This window comes from Phytophthora ramorum (assembly GCF_020800215.1).
Source record: "Phytophthora ramorum isolate Pr-102 chromosome Unknown Phyram_PR-102_s0003, whole genome shotgun sequence".
Classification (NCBI taxonomy): domain Eukaryota; phylum Oomycota; class Peronosporomycetes; order Peronosporales; family Peronosporaceae; genus Phytophthora; species Phytophthora ramorum.
The window spans coordinates 3628297-3655364 of NW_027150649.1; the positions used below are offsets into that span (position 1 = coordinate 3628297).

The 27068-nt window shown below is 50.6% G+C and overlaps 5 protein-coding genes across 5 annotated transcripts; 2 read left to right on the top strand and 3 right to left on the bottom strand.

Annotated features, from left to right (window-relative positions):
* Positions 1–10379: 10379 nt before the first annotated feature.
* On the bottom strand, positions 10380–11651 carry KRP23_4213 (uncharacterized protein; the record flags this gene model as incomplete). The annotated part of the gene is made up of 1 exon (XM_067889143.1): positions 10380–11651. The coding sequence occupies one exon, from the start codon at positions 11649–11651 to the stop codon at positions 10380–10382; it is 1272 nt and encodes a 423-aa protein (XP_067748331.1).
* Positions 11652–18036: 6385 nt separating this feature from the next.
* Positions 18037–18861, top strand: KRP23_4214 (Malignant T-cell-amplified sequence 1-like protein; the record flags this gene model as incomplete). The annotated part of the gene is made up of 5 exons (XM_067889144.1): positions 18037–18200; positions 18281–18378; positions 18445–18581; positions 18646–18713; positions 18780–18861. 5 exons carry the CDS (start codon positions 18037–18039, stop codon positions 18859–18861), a joined length of 549 nt encoding a protein of 182 aa, XP_067748332.1.
* Positions 18862–19018: 157 nt separating this feature from the next.
* On the bottom strand, positions 19019–21013 carry KRP23_4215 (uncharacterized protein; the record flags this gene model as incomplete). The annotated part of the gene is made up of 2 exons (XM_067889145.1): positions 19019–20811; positions 20986–21013. The coding sequence occupies 2 exons, from the start codon at positions 21011–21013 to the stop codon at positions 19019–19021; spliced, it is 1821 nt and encodes a 606-aa protein (XP_067748333.1).
* Positions 21014–22912: 1899 nt separating this feature from the next.
* KRP23_4216 (uncharacterized protein) lies at positions 22913–23840 on the top strand (the record flags this gene model as incomplete). Its single annotated transcript, XM_067889146.1, has 3 exons — positions 22913–23262; positions 23342–23455; positions 23507–23840. The coding sequence occupies 3 exons, from the start codon at positions 22913–22915 to the stop codon at positions 23838–23840; spliced, it is 798 nt and encodes a 265-aa protein (XP_067748334.1).
* Positions 23841–24019: 179 nt separating this feature from the next.
* Positions 24020–26242, bottom strand: KRP23_4217 (Eukaryotic translation initiation factor 4G; the record flags this gene model as incomplete). The annotated part of the gene is made up of 10 exons (XM_067889147.1): positions 24020–24256; positions 24341–24466; positions 24536–24899; positions 24958–25095; positions 25170–25492; positions 25559–25615; positions 25675–25743; positions 25808–25864; positions 25942–26137; positions 26202–26242. 10 exons carry the CDS (start codon positions 26240–26242, stop codon positions 24020–24022), a joined length of 1608 nt encoding a protein of 535 aa, XP_067748335.1.
* Positions 26243–27068: the final 826 nt, after the last annotated feature.

Here is a 27068-nt window from a genome sequence, read left to right on the forward strand (position 1 = left end):
CCTTGGTAATTGAATATGAACGTGGAAACAACACTTTGGACTTTTCGACTTCATTAAGGGCTACTGGCAGCTCCTTTAGCTGAGTTCTGCCTGGAGTGGTTATTCTACATGACTGAAGAGAAGATGTATACTCCATGCCGCGTACAACACGGTTGTGGCGACGCCGCTATCTGTTAAAAACAACTATGGAGACGTGCTTTGCGACGCTACTGAACAAGCACCTCCTCGTGTGGATCGACGATCTGTTGCTCTACACGGACGATATAGACACTTGCCTAGACAAACTCGCTGCGTTATTTTCGTTGCTGGATGATTTTGGCGTCAAGCTCAGCGTGAAGAAGTCCAGCCTGTATCAACAGGAAGTGAAGTGGTGTGGCAAAATCATCGATGTCAATGGTGTGCGCCATGACCCCGCCAGGATCAATTCACTCCGTACAATGTCGTACCCTACTACAGCAGGGGAGTTCCTGCAGTTCCTGTGTGCGATTAATTGGATGCGAGAGTCTCATCGACTATGCCCGTCAAGTCTCTCCGCTCAAACACCGATCAGATGAAGCTCTGACCAAGACACGACGCACGAAGCATGTGGCTGCTGGAATTTTGACCGAGTTTAGCGCAGTAGAGAAAGATGCATTCGACAATGTGAAAGTCATGCTAGCCGCGGCTGCTACGCTTGCCTTCCCGGACGACTCGGCGACAACGTGCCTTCTAACCGATGCTTCAGATATTGGGTGGCCGTCATCGTGACGCAAGTAAAGGACTTTTACATCAAAGTGCCCGTCCAGGACCAACACCAACTCGGTGAGGTTTTAAGTGGCACCTTCACGGGTAGCCAACTCAATTCGACAGTGATCGAAAAGGAAGCTTTCCCTATCGCACTGACCTGTGACAAACTGGATTATTTGCTGCATCGGCCGCAAGGATTCAGGATATTCTGCGATCATAGAAAATTAATTCACGTGTTCGCTCCTGATGAGCATGTCAAAAAGCACGTGAAAGGCAAGTTGTTGCGGTGGTCCATAAAGTTGATGAACTACAATAGTGTGATCGAACATATCGCCAGCCCGAACAACGTCTGGGCCGACACGATCAGCAGGTGGGCTGACAACCACGTTCCAGCCACCTGCAGGATTCAAGCTGACGCACCAGCGGCGCCAAGCGTTGGATCTCAACTAGAACCAGCCAGGGAGGTGACGGGGCCGATCATCTCGACGCTTCACCCTCTTGATGACGAAAATTTCCTTTGGCCGACTTTTGTGGAGACTATGCTGGTGCACTCACGGTATGAACCGTCAGCAGGAGTTGTGCTTACCGACGGCGACGTATTCACGCTCCGCGACCGGATTTGGATCCGTTCTGAAGCTAGTGGCCTCATCTTACGACTATTTATCATTGCACACTGTGGAGCTCAAGGCCACCGTGGTCACGCTGCCATGGTGGAGCACCTCCGACGATTGTTTGCGATTGAGAATCCTAACACCCTAGCGCCCACCTTTGTCCGCCAGTGCCGGCTGTACCTGCATTCAAAAAAAAGGGGGCATCATCCCCAGACCTTGGGATGAAACAATTGATTGTTATGAACGCAATGGAGTTATACATTTCGATTTCCTGTACATGAGTGAGAGTTTTGGCAACTTCAAGTATATCCTAGTGCTAAAAGATCATGCCTCGCATTTCTGCGAGCTTGTCGTGGCGGATACAGCCGACAGTACGGTGACCGTGGAGGCGTTCCTCGCCTGACACTCTCGTTTTGGCCTGCCACCAGTGTGGATCTCGGACCAAGGATCTCATTTCAAGAACGAAGTGGTGAGTGAGCTGCGAACGCAGCAGCAGTTCACCCTCGCCTATTGCCGGTAGATAAACGGCTCAGTCGAGCGCGTGAATCGGGATATACCCCAGGTGAATAGGACAATGATACTGGAGTACAAGAACAACCACAGCGACTGGTTATACCTGGTGCCCATGATACAGTCCAGCCTCAATCACACTGCATTGCCTTCACTCGGCCACAAAACGCCAGTGGAGCTGTTTACTGGGATACCGTGCCCGACACCTCTCAAAGAATTCTACCTGCCTGGTTCGGGGGAGTTCAAGGAGGTGCCAGCGAGGGACAAGATTGATAACTTTCTCGTCAACCTGCGAAGCAGTATTCAAGACATGCACAAGGTCAACGACTGAAGCAAAGACTGCTGAACAAGAAGCGGGAGCGAGGAGAGAATATGGTGAGCTTCATGGAAGGTGATTATGTGTTACGCTCACGAGTGGATGAAAAGAGCGGCAACAAGTTGCTCGTCACCTGGGTAGGACCGTATCGCGTGATGCACACTCTTTCGTGGTTCAACACCTCATCGCAAGTGCTGAGTTGGACTTGCATGCATCTAAACTAAAACTCTATGCGGACTCCAGCTTGGACGTGACCGAAGAACTGCTCGAGTACATCTCGTCGCAAGGAATCATCTTGGCGGTGAAGTAGCTCAAGGAGCATTAGTGGAACGACAACATCAAGGGCTACGAGATTTTGGTGCAGTGGAAGGGACTCAAAGCGATCGAGGACTCTTACGAACTACTGACGACCCTGTCTCGAGGCGTTCCAAAACTTGTGAACCAGTACGTGGCGGACGCGGATCAAGAGCTTAAAGTACACTGATAGTGCATGACTACGACTGGAGATCAACAACTACAAGAACTGACAGTTGCAACTGCGATGATAAGGCCACCGGACATGAGTCACCGGAGGTCCAGTCGTTGACGGCAGCAACCGCGTTAAACTACAACTACTCAAGCGTCCGACAAAGGTGACACCGTCGCTGCAGACGTCGAGTGGTCGACCTGGACTTGAGGACAACCATCCCGACGCGAACACCCCGAAGCGCCTAATACAGGTACGAAAAGAGGATCAAGGTGTAAGTCGTCGTTCGCGTTCACAGACCGCTAGAGCCGACCGACTGGTGAGCGAGAAGCGATCGTGCGTCAAATGCTGAATACCCTTCAGGCATGGTCGTGGCCAGGCATGGATCTGACTGTCATGGCTGCAAATGGAGAAGGTGACGAAGGGGTGGAATCCAGCTTTGGAGGCTGTGTGGTGGATTCTGGGTCAAGCCAGCTTCCGCCGACAGACGTGAACTTCAAGACTCGACGAACAGACAGTGAGCGACCTGGTGCAACCAAGTCAATCACAAAAGAAGCTACGCCTGACCCTGGTGAATCTACGTCAGCGTGCTCCATTGGCGATGGCAGAGCCAGACATCTGGATCTGACCAAACTTTCATGGATCTTGGAGAACAGGCCGCCAGTGATCCAAGTGGAATCTCAGGCTGCCTTACATGCTCCCTTTCATGCTGCCATCAGGATGAAGGCTTCATACTTTTATTGAGAAAGATGGATGGTGACGACTGTCCAAATCTCTCATTCTTCAATTTGCTAGTTACATCTCAATCTACCAACACCCTAGGTTACAAGTTTCCAGCAGTATCGCCACCATTCTTGCTTTGCGTTTGGCGTTGCTTCAACCTCCGAAAAACAGCACAAGAGGTAGCAGTTGATGCTGCATGTGAAGTGGACACCAGTGGGGTTTCTACGTGGACAAGAAGACGAGGAGAGAAAGGGATCAAGAGACGTCCCAGTCGGGCCTCACCCCAGCCAGAACCGACGACGAAAGAAGATATAGGTAGGCGGACAGCATGTTTAGTAGATACCAGTGGGTGTCTGTTCGATGAAGGAGAGGGGAGCGGAAACGTGAAAAAGCGAGATGAAGAGACTGTGCGTCACTTGCAACTAGTTAGGATCGAAATGCCTGACTGGAACGGTTATTAGAGTTCAATTCAGTAACACAATATACTTCAGCTAAAAACAAAAAAACTGTCGTACCGATGAGAGCGACGAGTTTGAAAATGCGCAGTGAAGCGACCTTCAACATCGTTGCGGGCGACAACACGTATTGACCAAGTATTTCTACACTATAACCATGGCATCAACTTCCTCCAATTCCTAACGTGAATCAACACACTCACACCGTCGTAATCGATCAAGTCTTGCCTATCGGGCAGAGGTCCGCCAATACAGTATCATATTGTATTGGCGACGGGAGTGGTCAATAGTAAAGATTGCAATATGGAGACAACCAATAATAAATATTGCCGCAATTTTTATTGTATTTATCTATCCTCGTCTTCCTGTCCTTCCTCTTCCGCTCGTTCTGGTAGGAAATCCTGTTGGTATAAACGCTCGTCGATCGATGGGCCAAATAGTGCCCAGCTCCTCCCGCTCATACGCTGCGATAATGTCTTGTGGTAAGTCGGCAGCTGGTTGCCAGGTTGGGCGCGGGTAGCCAAGCCAGCCAACGAAGTAGAAGGCGTCGCCAGACACGTTGATTTTCTTTGCGTAGATATACTCCACAGTAAAGAGGTTGGGCCCCTCGAAGTCGGACCCGTCACTTCCGGATGAGGTGCTGTCATGCACCTCAACAAGTGACGAGGAGGTCCTTCCTATTTCCAAAGGCGTTAGGACCCCAACGAGCTCCGCTAGAGTCACAGGTCGGGTTTGCTGCTGGAGAGCTGGGTGAGCAGGTTGGAGTATCCGGAGCCCGGAACTTGCTTTCGATCGGCGCGGCACAGGTTGCAGCGAAATAGACCTTGGCTTAACGGAGCGAAGAAGAAGGAGGTGATCTGCTTGTTGGAGATCGTTGTAGCTCACGGAAGAAGGATTTATGAGCTCTCGAAGGCGTGTGGGCTTTACAAATCACCCTTGGATCAATCCACTGCCAGCCAACTGATCGTAAAGGACGTGGCTGTGGTGTGGAGCACTTCACCGCTGATGTAATTGGCTCAAACGAATGCCACCATTACTTGGTGGAGCTCAAGAGGTGGACGAAAGCAAGCTACTTTTGCCTCACATGTCCGGCTTACTTTTGTCATATTTATTGCCAATATTGGCCCAATATAATTTTGTATTGGAGTCGGCCTAACCAAATAATAAATATTTTCATTGTAAAACCCAATTTATTACTGTATTGCCATTCCGTGACGGTGCCGACATCGGTCGACAGCTGCCGACACTCAAATTATTGGTCAAAATTGTCGAATAACACCCAATCAGGTAGTAGCAGATTTATGTATTAGAACACAGAAAAATAAGCCTATACAACAGCACAACAATTACCCATCCGATTGGATGCCCGATCGGATATAGAAGTAAATGATCCAAATTGAGAAGCAATGATATGGTAATAATATCAGGGCCTGAAACCCCCTGGTTATAGAGAAAAAGGCAAAAAAAAACTGTTTTGGTAGAAAAAACACCTCTCCCAACGATGTGCTCACTTGACGGCAAATTGAACAATGAGCACGCAAATAAAAAAACGGGGTCCACTATTAGAGTGAAAACCGCCCAATCATGACGATACCGGTACTTCCCCAGTATATCACAGGTAAAGCCACGTGTCCACAACTGAGTTTTTACCTATCACTGAGGTTTTACAATTGAGTGGACGCGCAGACCTTCCTGCTCGCCATTACGCAATTTGTTTGCCCACACCCACGAAGCTCTGATGGTTGAGCCCAGCCAATAGGCTGGAGGAGCTGGTTCGATTCCAGCCGTGGGTATTTCTGTGATGATACCTTTGTTGCTGTGAAGGCACTGAAAGCTCAGCTAAGCTTACTGTAGTGCAGTGTTCACACTTGCCGTTAAGTATGCTGTACGAGTGATCAGATGTTACCGCATGTAATAAAGGTTGAATTCGCCAATGATCTTGTTTTATTAACAGCTTATGCGTCAGCTGAGTTGTTAAAGCTATTGTCTTCTTCAGCCTCGTCCTCAATATACGTTTTACGTACCAGAGCGCGACGTTCACGGTTGAAGACAGCGATGAGCTCCTTTGAGATGTTCTCCCGCGGTTCCAAGGTTGGCTCCCAGTCCACCAAATAGTACGCCTTCCTTCCAATGACTACACGCTGAAGAAGGCGCTTCACACCGTAAACGCCATTGATCTGAGCGTGTGCTCCATCTGATGGTCCGGTGAGCCATTCGTTGATGTCATCAATCTCAACTAGTCCGCGTTTCTTGATGTCGTTCTTGTCCTTGCATTTGTCTCGTAAGCTCATGAAGATTACGCGTAGCCCTTCAGGAATACGCTCTTTCGAGCCAACCGTCTGCACCAGAGAGTTGCGTAGCATTCGAATGGACACGTCCATTATACGGAGCTTGAAAGCTTTGGCGAACGTACTACACAGATGCTTGAATTCCTTGTACGTTACGATGGCGTTTATAGTGGACATTCTTGACTTGGTCACTTCTGATCTTGGAGGCGAAAATCAAAGTGACAAACAAGGAGTGGATGAGAGTGCATCTAATCTGTATTTACTGGAGTAAAGTGGTCAGCTACAAAAATGACTGTAACCGAATAAATGTATTAATCATAGCTACCCAGCTCAATTCATATAGTGCCTACTTCCGTGTAAACAACTCCTGAGTCTCTCCTGGGGCTGGGTCCGTGATGCTGTTCAGAGCAACACGAGCGCGGTACGCGTCTACAAGAGGGTCGAGTTTACTCTCTCGGTAGAGCTTGCGCAGTTGCTTGAGTACAGACGATCCGTGCTTGCTTTTGACTCCATTCTCTTTGAAAAACGTGTACAGCCCAGCTTCAGCTTCCGTCCCGGTACGTATAACTTGATCGCAGTAGTCAGGTGCCACCGTGTCCAACTCAAATCCATTAGGTAAGAAGAGCTTCATGAAGTTGACGGTTTGTTTGTACGCCGACTTCTTCTGCCGATCCGAGCACGCGGCCCACATTCGTGGCGTTTTTGCGTACCACTCAAACCAAATCGCCGCAGGTACCTTGGGAAGAGCCTTGCTCCCACACGATCTTGGCGCGGGAGGTGTATCGGTACAAGCTCCTTGTTGAGTCACCGCTGAACCTGAAGAACTTATGGCTGCTTGCCCCTGACCCACGTCGCCCTGACGCTCCAGTTGGCCTACCCGCTCGGTTAAGGCCTGGTTCATAGCTATCAGCTCCCCGATAATACCATTTTGGTGATTGATCAGCTTTTCTTCTCTTCTCTTGTAAACGCCTCCCCGTCGCCTTGAGCCTCCTCTAGATCTTTTTGTGTGACCTTGCCTTGTAGTTCAGAGCTCCACGCTAAAATTTGCGCTTTCGATATCCCCAACGTCATCAGACATTCACGCATCCGGGCACATCGGGTAGCGCTCCAGTACCTCTGGAAAATGCTGGATCGCGGAAGCAGTGAGGACTTCAGCAACGCGAGCATTCAACTTTTTCTCGGGGTCTTGGGTGGCGACACTGGTCTGGAATAGAAGATTTCCCAATTCCAGTGCGTGCTGGTGTCTGGCGGAATCAAACCAGGAGAGCATAGGGACCGGCGGTTTCTTGCTGGAATCCCAGCCGCTAAGAACACGCGCCACTTTCTGGTCTTCACTGGTAGTGTTGAAAACGTAAGCGAAAGCCGTGTTAGTAGCCGTCATGTTCCACGAGCCACGATCGAAAATCCACTGAGCACTTCGTAGAGGGTCACTGTTCGCGTGTTGAGCTCCACCGCGTCGGAACGAGTGAGATGTCATGTTTGCTGTTGGCTTCGCTTTTGCTTGAGCGGCTGAGGCAGTCTTGACCACCCGGTTCACGTAGGCGTGGATCTTCATGTTGTCTTCAGGTTGCTTTTGCTTCTTCTTAGACGGCTCGCTTGGTTCATCGAAGTTCTCACATGCAACGAGAGCTTCGGCTAGGGGAATCTCCACGGGGTTGGTCATATTCTCGTAGCTGCTTGCGGCAAGATGCGGATGATCAAACAACTGAGGGCATGGGGCATCTTGCATCGCCAGTGCCATCGCAATAACATGAAGGGGGCACGTGATGAAGTTGTCCTTGTCGGGGAAGAGGGAGATGCCTTGTTCTTCAGCCGTCTTTACGCGGATGAGCCAAACGAACACGACCTCGTCTGCACTGACAGATAAGTTTCCCTCCACGACGAATCCCAGATCGGACGCGCGGCCAAATGCGTACCACATCAGAGTCAGTAACGCAGCATCTTGGTAGTCCTTGGAGCTGGCGGCATCATAGTAGATTCAGTCCATAACAATCCGTAGATCCTCCTTCGTGCACGCCGGTGCCTTCTTGATCATAACTCCCTCCGCTCGCTTCAGGCAGTGGCGCTCGAGCGTCTGCCCCATCTTGAGCAGCTTCTTCTCGATGGTAGCTCGGTGTGTCGGGTAAGTGTCGAGCAGCCATGGCGGAAGTAGCTCATGACGGAGTTCTTAGCCAGCGTCTTCCCCACGCGTCCCTCAACGAAGGCCAAGTGAACACCGAAGCGATCCATGGGCTTCACGAACACAGCCCCACTCGCATCTCCGATGAGAGAGGCAGCGATGAAGCCCATGGAGACGCCTTCTGCCGCAAGAAAGCACCCAAATGCGTTGATTGCGGTTTGTAGAGCGCGCTGGGAGTTGACTGGCGCAAGGTCTTGGAGGCTCACACTGAGTTGGAGTGTTCTGTCGGCAGGAGCGCGAATATTCGAGAGATATGAAATGAAACGGTGATTCGTATTGGCGGTCAGCATATTTTCTACATTATATGTCGGGCACGGCGTCGGCGTCGTGTTATCCTACACCTAATTACCCTCATTGGTCGACGTTGAGTGTCTCTAGATGTCATTGGTCAATAAGCTGTTATCACGTCCACACTGCCTTTACTAAAACTAGTAAAAATAATATGTCAGCACCGTGATGATATTCATCCATATTTAATTCCGACCTCTGCTATCGGGTGATACGGGTGATCTCAACTCACAGGGATGCATGACGAAGGGAACCCAAAAGTCGAGCTCACAACCCCAGAGTATGGATGCGAACGCGGTGGTTGTTCGAAGCGGATCCTATTGCTCGACATCAGCACGACTTGCTATCAAGGTAGTATTGATGGCAATATGGACCGAAGACGTGGAGAGCACAAGTAGTGTGAAAAAGATTCATGTGGTCCGTCACTATATAGTTCCGAATCACGATAGCAATCGTCATATTGCACCGCTTGCAATACGCGTAAAGTAGTCGTTGTCAAACTCTTCGTCGGAGAGATACCAGCCGTTAGGATGATGAAACAGTTGAACAAATAGCCACAGTTGATACTTGTGCTAGCGTCGTGCAGTAAATAACCGCGTGGGGTCACTGTGAAGCCGAGTCCCGAGCTTAGGAATACTTCGGAAGCATACGGCTAGATTTGATTTCGGATCTTGTTCGGGTGCGGCTGCATCCTCCGGAAGAATGGCTGCGGGTCTGCTGCTTGATTCGCTGGCGATGACAACACCTCTAGCACCTGTTTGTTGTTTCTTTTGCTGGCAAGGGGAAGAGCCGGACGGAGGATGCCGCTGTCGTTTGCTCTGAGAAATTGGAGTATTGGGGGCTGTACCGTAATCGTTGGCTTGAGGTGTGCTGGAACGGCTGCGTAGCGGGTAGCGATCAGAGGTCGGAGTCAGGCTTGAAGCTCCAGGCGAATCTCCCAGGCGTGGCCTAGACTCCGAACGGGGATCTAGAGTTTAACTGGCCTTTATAGAGTTACTACGGCTGATGCTGTCGCGCATGGGGCGAATACGCCCCAGAGTGCGTGGTGAGCGCGACGTCCAGTCTTGAGACCGGAGCTCTTCCATTGTCTTTGATCGCGATTCTATTGCTTGGAGCCTTGGATTCAAAGGATCCAAAAAAAATTCTATTTGGTTTTTGTATGGAGGTTAGCTGGAGGTTAACGCAGGCTTGGAGGTCCGCGCAGGTTGCTCGAAAAAGTTGTTGTTCAGCAGGTTAAGCTTATTAATAACTATGGTGACAGTTCTAGCTGTCAGCTTGTCAAGCGGTCGTGTTGTTGAAACCATCGTCTGGCGCTGAAGAAGCTCTAAACCTATTCTTCTTCTAAAATAAAGCAAAGAAGAAAAAACACAGTGCGTAACCTGCTACTCTTCACTACAACATCCAAAAATGCTCTTCTTGGTAGACCTCCTAGCGCAGATGTAAGGCTCAAGGAGAATGCTGCGTCAACTCGAGAGCTGCTCAACGGATGTCACATCACGCGAGCACACCAAAACTTGAACTATTATATATGGTAGCAACTTGCGCGATTTGTGAATCACAGATCGTGCTATACCCTGGGGCTGGGTGTGTGTTTGTAGGATAGAAGGCAATACGTCGTCAAGATGTTCACAGAGTAGCCTACTGTGCTTGACGAGGTAGAGCCCGGGACGAACTGCAATTGAAGAATGACGACAATGATCGTCGAGTACATCAAAGTATTATGGCGGTATTACTAGTATTGAGGTACAAAACCTCATCATCCCCCTAGCACGCCGAAACAACGCCTACACTGTAAGATCCGTGTGCTCAGCACACGTTCATTCAAACTTCAGCAAATTTGAAAGCATTACCAGCTGCTCCCAGCGAGTGGCCATATGACCAAGCATGATAAAGTTAGTAAAAGCGTTCTGCTCGCTGTTCAGGCATGTCAAGCTATCAAAGCTGACGTCCACTGATGCGCCATCGACCTCGGCAAGCGTTAGCGAGAAGCCTCGTTCATCAGTAATCCAGCAGACATCACCTTGGGACGTCGTGTCAGCTGCGCGGCTTCGTGCATTGGCTTTTGAATCTCCGACGACGTAGTAAAACTTGAGCGCACGTTTGCCGTCGTCCTGTAGCTGAATTTGTGCTCGATGTATCACGCCCATGTATCGAAAATGGAGGTTTCCTGAAACGCTGCGCATGATCACGGATGAACTGTCGTCAAGCTTCTGGGTGGTCTGAAAGTCAAACTCTGCAGTCACTCCTAAATCCCTAGCCGTTGGCATAATGGGCCATATGCAGGTGCCATCGTTATGGTACATTCCGTTAAGCAACGAATCGAAGGAGCGTTCCACACGTTTACTGAAGCGGTCGAGATGCCATTTTTTATCTTGCAGTAAAGTCCCATGGTGCACACTCCACCCAAGGAACTTGCCAAACAAAATCAATTTCTCCGAAACAGTGGACGCCTTGCTGTCGTGAAGGCGAAGCACGGTGTCAATCTCGTGTCCCGAGAAGGGGAAGAAGAAGAAAGACGGCTTTTCATTCGTGAAGTGCACCCACCGGCCAGCTTGCTCCTGAACTGGTAGCCATGTCGAATCGACATAGCGCACGGTGACGTCACTCGCCTGCTCACTACCGTCAGGAGAGAAGTTCTCGACTGCGAGCTTGTTAGTGGCGCTTTGAACAACTTCCCGGAACTTCAAACGCTGAGTGATTTCTTGTCGAAGTGCCACACTCTCCTCTCGTAGGTCTTCGCGCTCCAGGACAAGTCGCTGCAATTCACGCTGGACTTGTGGAACCCCTTCAATGTCCCGACCTACGTCTGTGTGACGCAACTCGCCGATGCGATTCTCCAGCTCGCGCTCGAGGCAACGACGCTCCTGCTGCATGGCGACGTTCTCGCTTGCCTTCTTGTTCCGGAATCGCGACGCCCGGTGGTTATGCAGCTCTGTCTTGCGTTTGTCCTTCAGTTCTTGCGGCCATTTTCTCACCGCAGCGCGTGACGGTGCGTAGAGGCCGAGCTCCATGGCCGACACACTCATGTCTTCCCAATCACAACTGGTACCGGCACTGGGGGCGTTATCGACGGATACTGACGTTGGCATTGGTGATGTGAGGCTCTGGCACGATAACTCAAGACTGAGAGAAAGCAAAAACACAAGTGTTGCAGCTATTAAAGGAAGCGAGCAGACACAGCCTTTGCCCCACAGGTGTCCGACAGGTCTCTCGCACCGAGCAGATCCCAACGTACAGCATCATATGGACTTGCTCAACATCCAGTATGCCGCTCATGTCATGCAACATGGGTGTGACCAATGGGGCATTCTGAAAACCGTACCGCCTTGAATTGAAATGGGTAGTCTGGGAGACTACAAAAGGGTACTGCCTTGAAGTGGGAGATCGACAAGGCTTTAGGCTTTGAACTCCTGGATCTCGGGCGTCGTTCTCAAAGCGGCCGCGCTTGGCCATACAGTCGTGGAACACCATGGAGTCCAGCAGTAGGGTCATCACGGCGGCTTGGCCGTAGATGTGCGTGTGCAAAGGTGAGTGGGTCTATAGACTGAGTTCAGATATCCTCGGCGCTGTTGCGCCGAATTCGAGGTATCCTCTATAAAATGCACACTAGTGTCGGAATCTAGATCAACCTCGCACTTGTTAAACTCAGAATATCCCCTCGTTGTCTTCTGCGAAGCGTTTGTCCCTAGATATTCAAGGCAACAAAGACGCATTATTGACTTAAACGGCCACCTTCAAAATGCGCAGGAATCTCCTTGTAGCCCACTGTCGGCATCTCGTCGTCTTTGTCGTTCTACTCCTCGTTTCCTACGTGGATAAGCTTCTGTGAACTCTTGCGGCAACACATTGGGTGTTGATGTTGAATAAAGCAAGGTATACTAGATAGCATTTGGCCCAATCTCGCCGTTTTTCTTGCTGCAAAATGGGCACTCTGCGGAGCCTCAAAATGGTATTTCCCCCTTTTATAGACAGCAGCCCGAAGCTCGAGAAAGACTGGCCTGATCCGGCTGCGTGAAGAGCAATAACCACACGGACAGTACAGTCGCCCTGAAATTGTCTCTGGCTCGAGCCAGACTACATGAACAAACACGTACGTACACAACATCTTAGCGCCATCGGTCACGTCACAAGTCGACTCACTGAATCTGCCCCGTGAGTCATGGGCCATGGCTGTCTGGTTTTGTGAAGGTATTTCCACATCACGCTCGGGGGCAATTCGGGCCTCACGAGCAATACCAACAGAGACTTACCGTATTGCCGGGTGGGGATAAGACCACAAGGATCCAAGGAACCGTTTTATGGTAGCAGATAGCATGATACATGTACCGGTGTTGGTTTTCAAAGCTTTTCCTGATGGTCCGTCAGACCAACAGATGGAGATCTATGGCCACAGTGTTGGAGCAACCAAGCGCACTTGCATTTGATTACTGTACCATCCTGCGGCGTATACACGCGTGTATACGCCTGGTCAGAAATCCTTTGTCAAAGCTCGCTATCCCCTTGCTGGTCTCCGCGACCGGTACATGTACGTTGCTCCCCCAGATGCTCACCACGCCGAACAATACCTCCAGCCGCACTCAATAGAGGAAGCTAACGACGCTGAGCTGCTTCACCTTGATTCAGAACCTATTCGAGTCACTGTCAGGAGGTGCTAGCAAATGTATGACAACATCCGTGCATCCACGTCCTGCCATTTCCGCGGACAGGTTCTTTCCGTTGTTAGCTTGTATATATAGATAGTGAAAATTGTTCTGGCCACGTTGTGCTGTCCCTTAATGATAGCCTCCACAAATGCGTTACCAATATCGTAGTTACAATCCCCAAATCCAGCAGAAGTGCCACCACCAGTTTATAATTGCAGGACTGCACTCACGGTCAAATTCGTCAAGCCACGACAAATCTTGGGAAGTATTTTTACGATATCGAGATATCTACGCTTCGCAGCTTCATGGAAAGCTGTCCATGTTGTTTCTTCGTTGATTTCTCCATCAGACGACAATGCCCCCAGCACGAATTCGACAACTTGAGTATCCCCCATTTCTGGTATCGAGGTAGTGTTCTTCATCATCAAGATCACAGATATGATCTCGTAGTGCCACGATACAATCCCGATAACTAGTCGTAGCTGCAGCCACAACTGCATCGGCCACGTTCCCCTGGAAGCGCTGCAATGTTTGGTCCAGACACGTCCGTTAGACGCCAACCAAACTATCACCACTAACATGCACCTAAGACCAGCCGAGCGCAGTTTCTTCGACGGGGTTGTAGATTTTATCAGTGATGGCCAAAAATGTATTGCAAGTATTGGCATTAATCAATACTACTCGCAGTGCCATACCACAAGCTCGCCCGGTATTTCACTACATATTGGCGCGCCCGTCAACATTGCAACTTTTATTGTTCCCTACCCCTAATCAGTTAGTTGACTTTTATCCAGTTGATCCTCAACGAGTGGTGTTTAGTAGTATTGCAGTAACTATTGCTGGCATTGCAGGTATTATTGGACGCTAATCCAATATTCCAATACATATTTCTACTCACCGCGTTGTGCGCAATGCCATCGCGTACATTTTTGGCCATCACTGAGTTGTTTTTTATCAGTTTGCGTATACGTTAATCCACACGAATCGTACCTCTACCAAACTTGATAAAGGTTTCAAGATCGCCAATTCGACCCAGGTTTGACCTTACCGGTGCGAGATCGGTCATTGATTTGACCGCACCAGTGAAGATAACGGAAGGAATATCGACGGAAATCTTGAAGTTGCCATGTTCTTGGAACGTGAGGTGACAGACAACCAGCATCATCGGGAAAACAACCTTACAGATAGTATTTTATGTCACAAATCGCTGCATGTGAACACTGCCCAGTCAATACACGTGCAATCACCGATTGAGTCACCTGTATTGCTGTTGAAGGTTTTCCACATCGTATTTATCTCGGTTGGTACGATAGTCCCTTCGCACCAAAACCCGAAAGCGATGCCAGTGACTACACGTGCTGGCAAGCAAACCAACCGCGCGAACTCCACACCCAGCGTCCCCGCAAGAGAAAAATTACTGAGAAAGACAATTCGAAGCTAACCAGGAGCCGATGCCAAGCCCAAGAAGAGAAAGCCCGAGGACCAGTTGGCCCCCAGTACAAAAGACTGGAGAGCGCGCACTTCCCCCTCGAAATCCTCGCGTTGCCTCACGTGCTCAATACAATTGACCAACTTGCTATGGACCCCGAAGAAGCTCTAATCGAAGCAATAAAAGCGGGAGACTACGAGTCATTGGAGGATCTGATCGACGAGTTAGGGTGCACTGTGTCAGATGCACTTCAATATGCTGTCGAGCATGGCTTTTCCGAGGCTGTAGAAACTCTTCTACCCGAATTTATCGGTGATGGAGAGTATTACTTGGACGATGACGTGCTGAGTGATTTGGATAGTATGGCTGTGATTGCTGCAGGTAATGGCCACTTTGAGGTTGTCGGACAGCTTTTGTCTGAAGTTCAGATGGAACGCCTCCAAGAGGGAAAATTTGTGTACTACGGATATGAACGAGACCATGAAGAAAGTCAAAACGACGCAGCGTGGCATGTTCTGGATGTGGCAACTGAACACGGGCATGTCGATATCGTAAACTTAGCGGTGGGTAGTGTCAGCGACGACGAGTATATGCCTGCCGGTGAACGAAGTAATGCCTTGTCATGTGCGATTTCTGGTGGATACGCTGGTGTTGTGAAGTTATTACTTGAGTGTGAGCACCTTCACTGGGACATACGTGGCGCGTTTGAGCAAGCGGTGGGTGAAAAGCAACATGACATCACCGAGCTGATTTCCCAGAGGACACAGACTAATTAGTGTTTGTACGATGGGGTACACGTTTCCTCCGGAGCAGTAGGCGCAGCATTTAAGAGAGCAGCGGGTCGCGGATTGTGCATTGTGATCTTTCTGTTTGAAGCGACAAAAGTTTGGTGTTGTGGACTCGTGGGGTGGCGTCGAACCTGGCCACTGAATGTATAGTGAACAGTGCTATCGAGCTACTAGGAACCAGATACCGAAGCGATTTCTTTGAACGGAACTTAGCAGCAAGTAGGAACGCAGCTTTTCCTAGCCCCTCAGCCACTACGACAATCAATATGATCACATGACTTGAATGTAGAAACCGTTCAGTTTACGATGCGTGTTATGAATGCATTTGATATTGCTGCAGCTTCCCAGAAGCTTGATAAGAATTGCCAAGTTTTACATCGATGCTCTCATGCAACGTGGCCACCTTCTTGTATGAACTCGATGACAGCAGCACAACTAGTGGCAGTAGCACGGGTAAATGCTTCGCGAAGCAGCTTCGCGTCGATGTTGTCACGATCACACATATACTTGACTGCATCTGTCCCTTTCCAGCCACCTCCACGAACAAGTTCTTGCCGTTGTTCAGCTTGGCGTAATTAAATTCTCTCTGCAACATCGTGTTACCCTTGTTCATGGCTTCTTCGAACACACTGTAAATATCGCTGTTGAATTCTTCCCAAGCGAGCAAAAATACCACCATATCCACGTATTCACCAGAAATCGCAGTGGACAGTATGAACTCACACTCTTCGTCAAAACCCGTAAGATACGGATGGAGAAAGTTAGCAACGACTTTAACCACGTCAATATGACCATTCCTAACAGCTTCACGAAAAGCGATTGACGTCGCTGGATGACCTCCGCATGTCCACTTCTCGCTGCAGGCCCTTCAATACTCATATAGTATTCGTCATCACGAGGCTTACAGAAATTGTAACAATGCATCCAAAATGGCCATTGCTAGCTGCAGCCATCGTCGCCTCAGCCAAGTCGCCGTCAAACTCGTCCAGCAGTTCTTGCAGTCTTCCATGTTGACCCGTGCAGCTGCTTGGACGACAGCCTGTTGGATTTGTAGATGGTGGGTATTCTTGGTAGCGTTGGGCCCAAGTCTTGAGCTGTAATTGCCAGCAGTCGTGTCGATTTCTGCCGTACACGGACACTTGGTGCCCTGGAAAGAGTCCGAGTCCTCTCCCGTGAGGTCAATAATCACCGGACTCGGGTGCGTCTTCTTGCTCGGGATGGAGGTGAATTTGTAAATTACTCCGATGGTACTCGAGGATGATCGAGAGAACTCAACTTACAGTAGTCGCTGGACTCTAGTGTCCGCTACGCAGTCTACGAAGATCGATGCCAACGTCGTGCTTGCTGTTTCAGTCAATACTGGTTATCTTACCGAGGAACATTTTTTTTCCAGCGCATCAACAGAATCCCGCTTTGTTTGATTCGCTCTGCCCCGACATCTGTCCCTCGGTGCTGGCAAGAAATCGTAAACGTGTATTCATGGTTTGGCGCAAAATCTAGTTGTCAACGACACTCGAGCCCCTGTGAGCTGAAGATTGGTGCTTGCCAGAACCCGGAGCTCAACATCGTCGAGGCTGTGTTCTGAGATGACTATTCAGTATGATTCGATAGCGTAGAAGGCGACCAAGACGAACCATTCATCATCAATAGCTTTTGCAACAAGTGTTCAGAGCAAGACACTCCACGAAGGCTCTCCTTCTGCGTTTCGATCTGGTATCAAAATGCGCATTTCAATTTATGTCCGGCTGCTACGAGCTGTATAGCATTCTCGCTGAATCCATCGCCGCTGCCTTCGAGAACGTAACCGGATTCGGATGTGAGACTAATATACCGAGGAAGGATCGCGGAGCTATCGCTTCAATCTTGTACAAGGAGAAATGTATCCCGCCCGATGTGATCTGCACAGCTTTCGCGATGACTACGCACGACATGATTGACATGATAGAAGCTTTGTACGGAGAGCAGCGTGTTCTTGCTGAAGTAGTATGTGCAGCTTTGCAGAACGCGGCAAATGTGGGTCATGTCAAGATCGTGAGATTTCTTATGGGCAAACCCGAGATATCGCAAGTGGCCAAGCAAGTGGCTTTCGGCTCGGAACAATCACAACACTCTTGTCCAGCTCATGGGAAATTTTGATGCCTGGTCTCACAACACTCTTGTCCAGCTCATGGGAAATTTTGATGCCTGGTCTCACAACACATTGAAAGAGGCGCTCAAGGTGACAAGCCATAACAAACTGAAAAGTTCCTGCGTGGAAGAATCAAAGTCCAGTGAGCTGAGCTGACAAGGAAGTGATAGGCGGCAATTTTTACTTGCAGCTCTTGAATCTGACGGTTGCGCGGTGGAGTTTGAGTGGCTCTTTGTTTGCAATCCGTCCTGTTATCCTGGTTGGCTGCAGCTCATGGTGATGCTGAGTAGGCAATTGTCAAATGCTGTGACGTTCATCAGCATTTTGAACTGTATTGTGCAAGTTGGTCGAGCCAAACATGCTGTTTGTCCTGGGTCTAGTTTTATGATCCAAGCATGAAGCCCATATAAACGCATGTACTATGCGATATCATAGGTCGTTTTTTTGGCTGGGTACGATTTCCTCAGTCCAAACATCCCCGTCGCCATGTTCAAGCGCTTCAGCGTCGACGAGCACGTGAGCACGAGCAGTAAGGTCAAGTCCTCGCAGCAGCGCAGCGTGCGCTCCAAAGTGGTGGAGCAGTACCCGCAGCTAGAGCCCTACGCGGAGATGCTCATGCCCAAGAAGGCGCCGATGGTGGTGGCCAAGTGGTTCGTAGTCGCGTGTCTGATATGTGGCATCACCTCCTATTAATACTGAAAATACTAATATGATATGTCATCTATGACAGTCACAACCACATCCAGATTGTGCTACACGAGGGCGAGCCCGTCTTCTTCAACCAGCGTGACGGGCCGTTCATGCCCACGCTCAAGTTGCTGCACAAGGGTACAGAAACTGTCTCTGCGGAGTTCTTTTCTGGGAGTAATAGAGACTGACTACTTGATGCTGCAGTGCCCCACGTAATGAAGCAGGTGCGCGCAGACAAGGGCGCGATCCCGTTCGTGCTGTCGGGCGCCAACGTCATGTGCCCGGGCCTCACGTCGGCGGGCGGCGACATGCCCGAGGCTCTGGAGGCCGGTACCCCCGTAGTACGTGCAGCGGATTGAGTAGTGACAATATTGTGACCAGTGGACTCATACTCGTGGTATGCAGGCGATTATGGCGGAGGGCAAGGAGTACGCTATGGCTATTGGCATCCTGACCATGTCCACCGATGACATGTACGTGGTGGATTTGGTAGCGATGCTGGGCGTGGACTGAACTTACTTGTGATTGTTGGGTTGCAGCCGAAACAAGAACAAGGGCGTGGCTATCGAGATGGTACACTTCCTGGGCGACGACCTCTGGACGTGCGCGCATATTGATTAGGGCCTGAGCATCGTCTGGACTACGCAGTAGAGAACACTCGTGGGCCAAAAGCGAAGATGGCAGCACAATCATATTATGATGTGATCTTAAATCATGTTCATCCGCAGTTACTGGTGCAAATTCTCCTTCACGGACTTGAACGCTGCTTATCGAAAAACTATTTATCTTGGCGAAGTTGCTCTGACTTACCCGACGAAGCCAGCTTCCGCTCAAGCCGCGCTCGCAATCCGTGACTGATCCCACCTGCAGTCGAATTTGCGTCCCCGCCGCTGGATGACGCGCTCCTGTGCAGCTTCCAGTCGAAATCTTGTGTGTTGACATTCGCTGCCGCAGGTTGTAGATCAATGCCTCCTCCCATAAGCGAGTTTCCAATTGTGAACGCAGGAGGACCACAAGGCGGCGGTCCGAGGTCCGCCACGTTATCGCTCTGTGCACCGTCAGCAGCGCTCGAAGGAGCAGAACTACATGCCATGTCCCGTGCAGATACTGTTGACTTCATACCAGCCTTACCGATCTCACCGTCCTCACTGGTAACACTTGTTAACGACACTAGTCTCTCCAGGCTTAGATGCGCCTTTGGTGGAGATTCCAGTGAGGTGTGCAGGTCTTTGGTAGCCTCGTTGGCCTGGCTGATGAGACTCGTCAACGAGCCGAGCCTGTCGAGACTGAGATGAGCTTTTGGTAGTTTTGACATTGAAATGTCACCACCCATGAGTAAATTCTGGAGAAAGAACGACGGGGGGGCCTCTGATGGCGGTCCAGTCATGGAAGTTGCGCTCTTACCATCGATTTCGTCACTTGAAATGGAACCCTTGGCGTTGTTGGCCTCGACAGGTAACTTCGACGAGATGAAGCTATGGATCCCACCTCCCATGAGGGAGTTCTGCAATGTAAACGCTGGTGGGCGCTCTGGGGGAGGCCCCGTAGTATCCGACGCCGAGGAGTTTCCTCTGTTTGGAGTTACTGCACTGGACCCTGAACGTTCAAGCCTGTAAAATCGGGCATTGCTGTTGGGGCTACCAATTTCACGATGCTTGTCGTTGCCTCCACCCGCTGATACATTAGTTGACGAGGATCGGCGTGCATGATCGATTGCTGTCTGCAATGCAGTAAACGGATCAAACCGATACGTTTCCAGGCCCCCAGTTGCGCCATTATGTTTCACATCAGATGTGGTGGAAGCAGCCGAAGGTATAGCACCAGTCGTGTCTGTGGGAGGTACTTCAGCAGCGGAAGTTGACGACTCCCGCGCTGAAAGCGCATCTAATGCTGTGCGATAGGACGCCGACGACGACGCTAGCTGGTGCAGTGCCGATGTCAATCCCGGTTGGTCTGCCAGCAGTCCTGCAGACGATGTCGTTCGCGGTTGCGATCCATCCAGCGGAAACCTCGGTTGTAGTCCACTTCGGGACGGGAAGTACGGTCCTAGCAGATCTCCAAGCGTCCCCAATCCATCACTGTCGTTTCGTTCAAACAGCGGGTTCGTCCTTGGTGGCGGCCCAATGTCCCCTCCACTGGTACTCGCCGACTGCAGCCTCACATCCGACAGCTGCGCCACAAAACTCGATGACGATGAAGTCGCAGAACTTTCAGCGACATCCGTAGACGACGTCGAGTGAATGCCTGGCACGCCCGTGGATGACGTGGAATGGGTCACCGACTCGTCCGTGGAGCTGCTGTGGCTGCCTCCGCGTTTGATGGGCTGGCGGAACTGCGGCTCATAGAAAATGGGCACGTGTTTCCTGTTGGGTCGGGGCTTGGGTGGCGAGTCTGAAGGTGGCGGCGGCTGCTTGGGGGCGCGTCCAGGCCTCGTCCTGATGCTGGAGGTGGAGGCGGTAACCCCCACACGTTCCCCAGGCTTCTGGTCTCGTCGCAGGATCTTCACCTTGAGCGTTCCACTTTCCGCCTTGGCCGTGAAGGCGTTTTCCTTGTGCTTGCGCTTCGTGCCGCCTGCACATTGTATCGATAGTCGTGAGTGAGTTGCGTGTTCACGACAGTACGCAGTCCGTTCGCACTGGAGGTGCGTGCAACTGGGACGTGAAGAAAGAGGAAACCGAGAGGAAGAAGACGTAGGTGGAAGCACACAAGGATCCAACGCATACGAAGCAGCAGAGAGAAACGTACCGGTGCCGGCGCGCTCCATATCGGCCATTTTTTTTTACCGGAATGATGGTAGACCTCGTTTTGTGTGCAATACACTCGCTTTCGTAACGCCACTTTTTTCGATTGCAATGTGAAAATGACGGTACGGTATTGCATTCAGAATTATTCTCCTAACAAATTGATGGCCTGAGTCTGGGCCACATCAGCGACGCCTTGTATATTTCACCACTGCTGCCGAGAACAAAGACGGACTCAACCTCGCCGCGTTTGGATCGGCCAGTTTCTTGTGTTCTCCATCATCATGGTCCTGAGTTTAGTTGGGACTTTCGTCGGGTCGTTTCTTGCCGCCTCGCAACTCCGGGCTTTTGGGTTTCAGGCACTCGCAATCTAGGTCGACACTCAGTAAGGAGCTGCAGCATTCATCTGCAAGCGGGTATAATGGAATGGACACTAAAGGGCTTGAGAGTGCGAGCGGTGACTCTCAACAGCACCAGCCAGAGGATAAATTAACTTTGGAGGGTACAGATCTGGAGATGGAGAAAAGCGATATCACGGCCAGCAATGTCCAAGATAATGTCAACGGTGCAGAAGACGGCAATCCAGCACGTGGTGAAACTTCAGGTGAAAAGGGAAAGTTGGTGGCTGATGTCGAGGAGAGCACTCGAAAAACGTGGTGGTCGTCGATTTTCAGTATTCATTCGCTGAATTTGACGGCAGTGACCCTTGCTAATGGCGGTGACAACGTGGCGGTCTACATTCCCGGTCTTGTTGTGTACAATGTCGGTGAGATTTTGCTCACCCTCGGCAGTTTCTACATGCTGCCGGTGCGTTCGTCTCGTTCCGCTTCGTGGCTCATTTCATCGAGAAATATGGCGACTACTCGCGCTGGTTTTACCCGGTGTTTACATTGTATGGTAGTGTGCTTGAGCTGTTAAAATGTGACGGCGGTCCTCTGTGGAGGCACGCTCCTAACTACAAGCCTTAATGAAAAATGTTAGGTGAATGCGGGCAAATTCCATCACACGGTGGCGGCAATAATTCATTTCGAGTTCGCATCAATCTGAATTACAACAGCAGTATTCAAAATCGCAGTAACGAAAAAGCAATCTGAGGAGCAAAACAATGGGACCGTGGAATATTGCATTGTCACTATTCTCGTCATCTCATCCTACCACCGTCGCCACCACCGTCGTCCCCGGTCTTTCTGCTCGTTCGTTCACTCCTCGTATATGTTTGAACTCACCTCGGACTAGTTCCACCAGATCAATCGTCACAGGATCGTTGAGACCTGCAGGGAGATCAGCGTCAGGAGGAAGCTCCAACAATCGATGAGCGTCAAACACCACGACAGAATTCCTGTCGATCGGTGTCACATCCATGCGAGGGGTTCCAAGCTCGCCATTCACAATCGAGTCCAAACGATACAAACGATACTCTTCGACGAGAACTTCGAGGCTCGGACTGATATGCACGCAGAGAACATATTCGACGCCGGGATATTGCCGCCACACATTTGCCTTGAAATTCAAGCTCAGGCCGTCATTGTCTGTGCCCCAGGTTTGGTGCACACCAACCTTCACTTTCAGTGTCTGGAACTCGTCCCAGTCAAATCCACGCAGCCTCATCGCTTCAACCAAGTGGTTACACGGACCTCGATGATAAAGTCGTTCCATTGCCCCACATCGGCATCGACAGCGACAACGTTTGCTGCTCAGACTCCGCGTAGCGTCTCCAGTCATCTCGCGACGCAGCACATAGCACGAATGGAATCCCTTCGACGTCGCCAGGAGGAGCCAAACAGCTTTTGACTCCCTCCCAGTCGAGACGCCTGCTTGCAGCGCTGGTCCCGCACACCGCCATACCTTCTCCAATGCTCAAATGTTGATTTCGTCCCAGTTGAAATGTAGTCATGTTGTTACTTGTTGCCTTCTGACCATCACTCTGCCAGATGCCGCGCCTCGAGGACTTCTTCACGCACGGAGGCGGCGCCGAGTTCTGCGCGGGCTCCAGCGCCCCGGATGACTCGAAAGCCAGCGGACCAGAGGCGTCTCCACTGCGAGAGGGGGGCGTCTTGTACCTGCACGGGCCCAGGGACGCGGGCCAGACGTCGCTGCTGCTTCAGTTCGGCTTCTCGCAAGTGCACAAGGGAAAGAACGTGGTGCTCGTCATGTGCGGCGACGCGGGCGCGTCTCAGCAGCCTGCGGCGTCGGAGATCGTGCCGCTGACTGCGTGCACCAAGTGTCGGCTGCCGGTGCAGACTGGAGAGGTTCATAGCGCGTGGAGCCGCATCCGCATCAAGTAGGCGGGGGACAGATATTTTATGAGTTTTAGGATAGTTGTAGAGGAGATTTTAAGGATTGTATTGGGTAATGTGCAGATACCTTCGTAGCAGTACGGAGCTGCAGCATTTCCTGTGCTCACTCCACGTGGTGGATAAGGAGACGTCGGTGTTGCTAATCGACGGGTTCGAGAGGTTCTTCGCTGATCAGAGGTAACGTGGAAATGGAGACTAGCAATGGTTTGGGACTGACGCCTTTTGTAGTCACATGGGCAATGTGTACCAGACCCTGGCGTATTTGCTGGAAGCTCAGGACTATATGAAGACGGCGACTGGTTCTGGAGTTGCAGTGGTTGCGGGAAATACGGATGCGTTTCTACTTCGAGATCGGCCACTGCTGCGTCGATGGTGCAGGTTCTTGGAGATTGTGTCTGACGAGGAAAAACCTGGTGTGTTTACGTTGCGTGAAGAGGTGGAAAATGCAGTTGATGTCGGTGAAGATGTGGCACGAACGCAAGTGCGCTACGAGTTTTCACTTCCAGTCGACGAAGAGGGCGGAAACTTCCAGCTTCTGCTTGTCCAAACGCGCTCGGAGTAATGCACGATGCTTTATGCTGCTGTTTCCCGTTTGATCGATGCTTTTAAATGTGCGGGTACTGGCGTGGCTAACTATCTTGTTGAGATTTCTACGTCAATTGTCTGACGTTTACTCGCTGCCACTTCCTCGCGTTATCCTTACGTTTTTCTAACTATATGTGTGATTGCATCACCTATCAGTCACCCCTCGGCTTCAGTGGAGTCGACTACTGCTGCTGTGGAATCATCGACTTGACTCTCAGCTGGTGACGTATCTGCTATGACTGGTGTGGTGACTGGTACTACCTCTTCCGGGGACTTTTCGGTTCCATTGCTTTCAGTATCCGTTGGCTTTGCCGGAGATTCGACAGGAGTGCTTGATACAGAAGAGCCATCTTGGCGATTCTTTATCCATCCACCCGCACGCGCAGTCTTTAGCTGCACAAACCAATCAGCAACATCAACAAGTTCCAGATTACGTTAGTCGCCATCGTCAACTTCGACAACAGATGCATCACTTACGTCAATAATTAGCTTCTTCACGCGGTCCGGAAGCGGGCAGTTTTCTTGAATGCGCACTAGGACCGCGAAATACTCGTCCATGGTTCGCCGTGAGGCAGGACTCGATCCATCAAGCAAATCACCGACCTAAACAGGAAGAGCGAGAAACGGTGAGAGAACAGCACAAGCATGTGAATCGCACAGAAACACACGCACCAAGTTAAGAAGCCTGCATGCCGCCTCGATGATTTCGACTTGAGGATTCACCTCATCGTCGAGCATCATCGCGACGCAGACGTGCATAATGTTCTCGGTAAGCAGTTGCCGCCGGAACAGTTCACCGACAAATCCCACATTCTGCAGCATGCACTTCCGTCGCCATGAGTGTTGTGCGGCCCCGTTTTGGCCGTTGCTACCGTTCTTCTTGCTGGACAGGTGGAGTGGCTGGCTTTCTGGTTCCTCAATGAGAGACTCATAGCACTTAGTGAGGAGAATCCGCCGGAAGTTGATGGTCTTAGCGCCGTCCTTGAATTCCGGTGTCCGTTCCGACATACCCGTGCACAACCTTGCATAAGTATCGCTTGGAAGAGAGAATAATTGTCAGTCTGTGACTTTCTAACTCAAAATCCAAGTCTTACCTCAATGAGGGGTTCGCTATTGCGTGATCAAACAGCAGGTCAATGATCTCTTGCAGTGTATGCGTGCAGCTGATCGTAATACCCATGAATGATTCCAGGATGGAGTTCACCGAATCCGGTTTGACATCATCCAGCAACCTAGTGACGCAAACCAGAAACACAATGGCGTTAGCAAACGTCCAACCAGCATTGTAAGACCAGGACAAACATACGTTGCAATGCGGCGCTTCGCGCTGATCGCTTCTTCGACAGGGTTCACCGGTTCAACGGCAGGCGCCTTGTTCTTTCCATCAGAACCATTGGCAGTTTCCTCAGCAGGAGGGCCCGTGTACAGCCCCATGTTCATAGCAGCAGCATACTCCGTCGGGTTGAAGTAGCACACCAAGGACGCGTCGTACGACATGACATTTCCACGCTGTAGGCGGTTCTTGTCCTTCTTGTTCTTCGCCTTTTTGTTGTCGCCCATCACGGCGTCCGCACCGATCGTATCGGCCCACGTAAAATCCTCCGGCATCATTTCGTACAGCGGTTGGAACTGATAAGCAGCAGCATCCCATTAGTTCGATCCGCACAAGCAACGACAAAAAATAGTGCCGTCAACCTGCAGAAGCTCTGCCACAGTGTACATCAGTCTGCCCTTGATTTTCGCCCCAACTTTCTGCACAATCCACAACAATCAGTCGCCCTCACAATAACGACAGCAAACGCGTTCCTCACTTTCAGCGGCGTCGGGTTTTTCACAACGTCCGGGACACCCGCAATAGCATGATCTCCCAGTGGCTGAAACTGTAGACACCATCAATATGAGACTGCAATTCGCCACTTAACCCCAATATCAACTGCTCCGTACCGCCAGCAAATACTCCTTAGAGTAGATAAACCGGTCATGCAGCGGCGAGTAGCCCTCCTGCAATTAATTGCACCAGTCACAGCCCATGAGCCTCTCCCCTTGCTCCAATAAAACAGCACCAAATTATTTCCTACGTAGGAAATTGGGTCTCCGTCCTCGTTGAGCGCCACGTCGTGTCCGAAATCTGTCGCTCTTTCCAGCGCCGTCTTGCTATTAGCCGGCTCAGCTGCAGCGGCTTCCGTCTTCTTGGCCGGCGACTTGGTGGGCAAATTCTCCGTCTCCTTGGCGGGCGACGCGGCTGGAGATTTGGCTGGAGACGCCGCCGAGAACCTGCAGCACACGAGGGACAGAGTAAGCGGGAGAAAGAGGAGTAGAAGAAGAGAAAGAGACGCACGTGGGGACCCACTCGCCCGCGTTCGGGTTGAGCTTGGACATGCTGCGGGAACGGAGCTGCTCGTGGTCGAGGTGCGGAGGTGGTGTCGGCCTTTGCCGAGCATACAAACGGGACGTCAAATGTTATAGGAGATTGGATTGGTTGAAAAACAATGGTGCAAGCCAATAAGAGAGATGCTAACTTACCGTAAAACTTATATGCAAGGTACAAGCAATGTTTGTGTGGACGTCCAATCATATTCCATATTTCTCAAAATAGACGCTTTTGATTGGTTGTGTATGAGATGTCCGTAAATGGGGAGCGTCCGTTTGCACATAGGGTTTACGGTATTGTGGTATTTTTGCTGCAAGATTTGTCTGCCATCTTATCCTTGGCAACCACTGATTCTTGTCGCCAATACCCCAATTTCCAACCACAACTTGGCAGTGACGTAGTGGGCAGTTTACAATGCCGTTATCAGCGTTTTGAAAGATTTTATTTTGTGGAGACGTGAGCGTCTTTTCACTGGGCTGAGTGCTGTTTCTCCAGACCAACATGAAATTGTTGTCGTCTACCGAGCTTCTGACCGCTATATTGTATGCTTGTGCTGGAACTTTTATAGTAGGGAATCTAGCTATTGTCGGATTCGTACAAGTTGTGAGTTAGCAGAACCTGTCGTGGTTTGCTGTTCTCTCAAGTTCAATATCTAATGGATCCTAAAGTAATACGTCCCCCAGACGCGAGCTCATTCGTCGTTCATAGCTAGTGTGTTCATGGTACTGATCGATACTCAAACTCGAATAATGCTGCTTCGTCTAGAGAATACTCGAGACATCATAGCACTATTGGATTGGCGTTGATAGAAATTGTTTCTAGAATCACCAAACA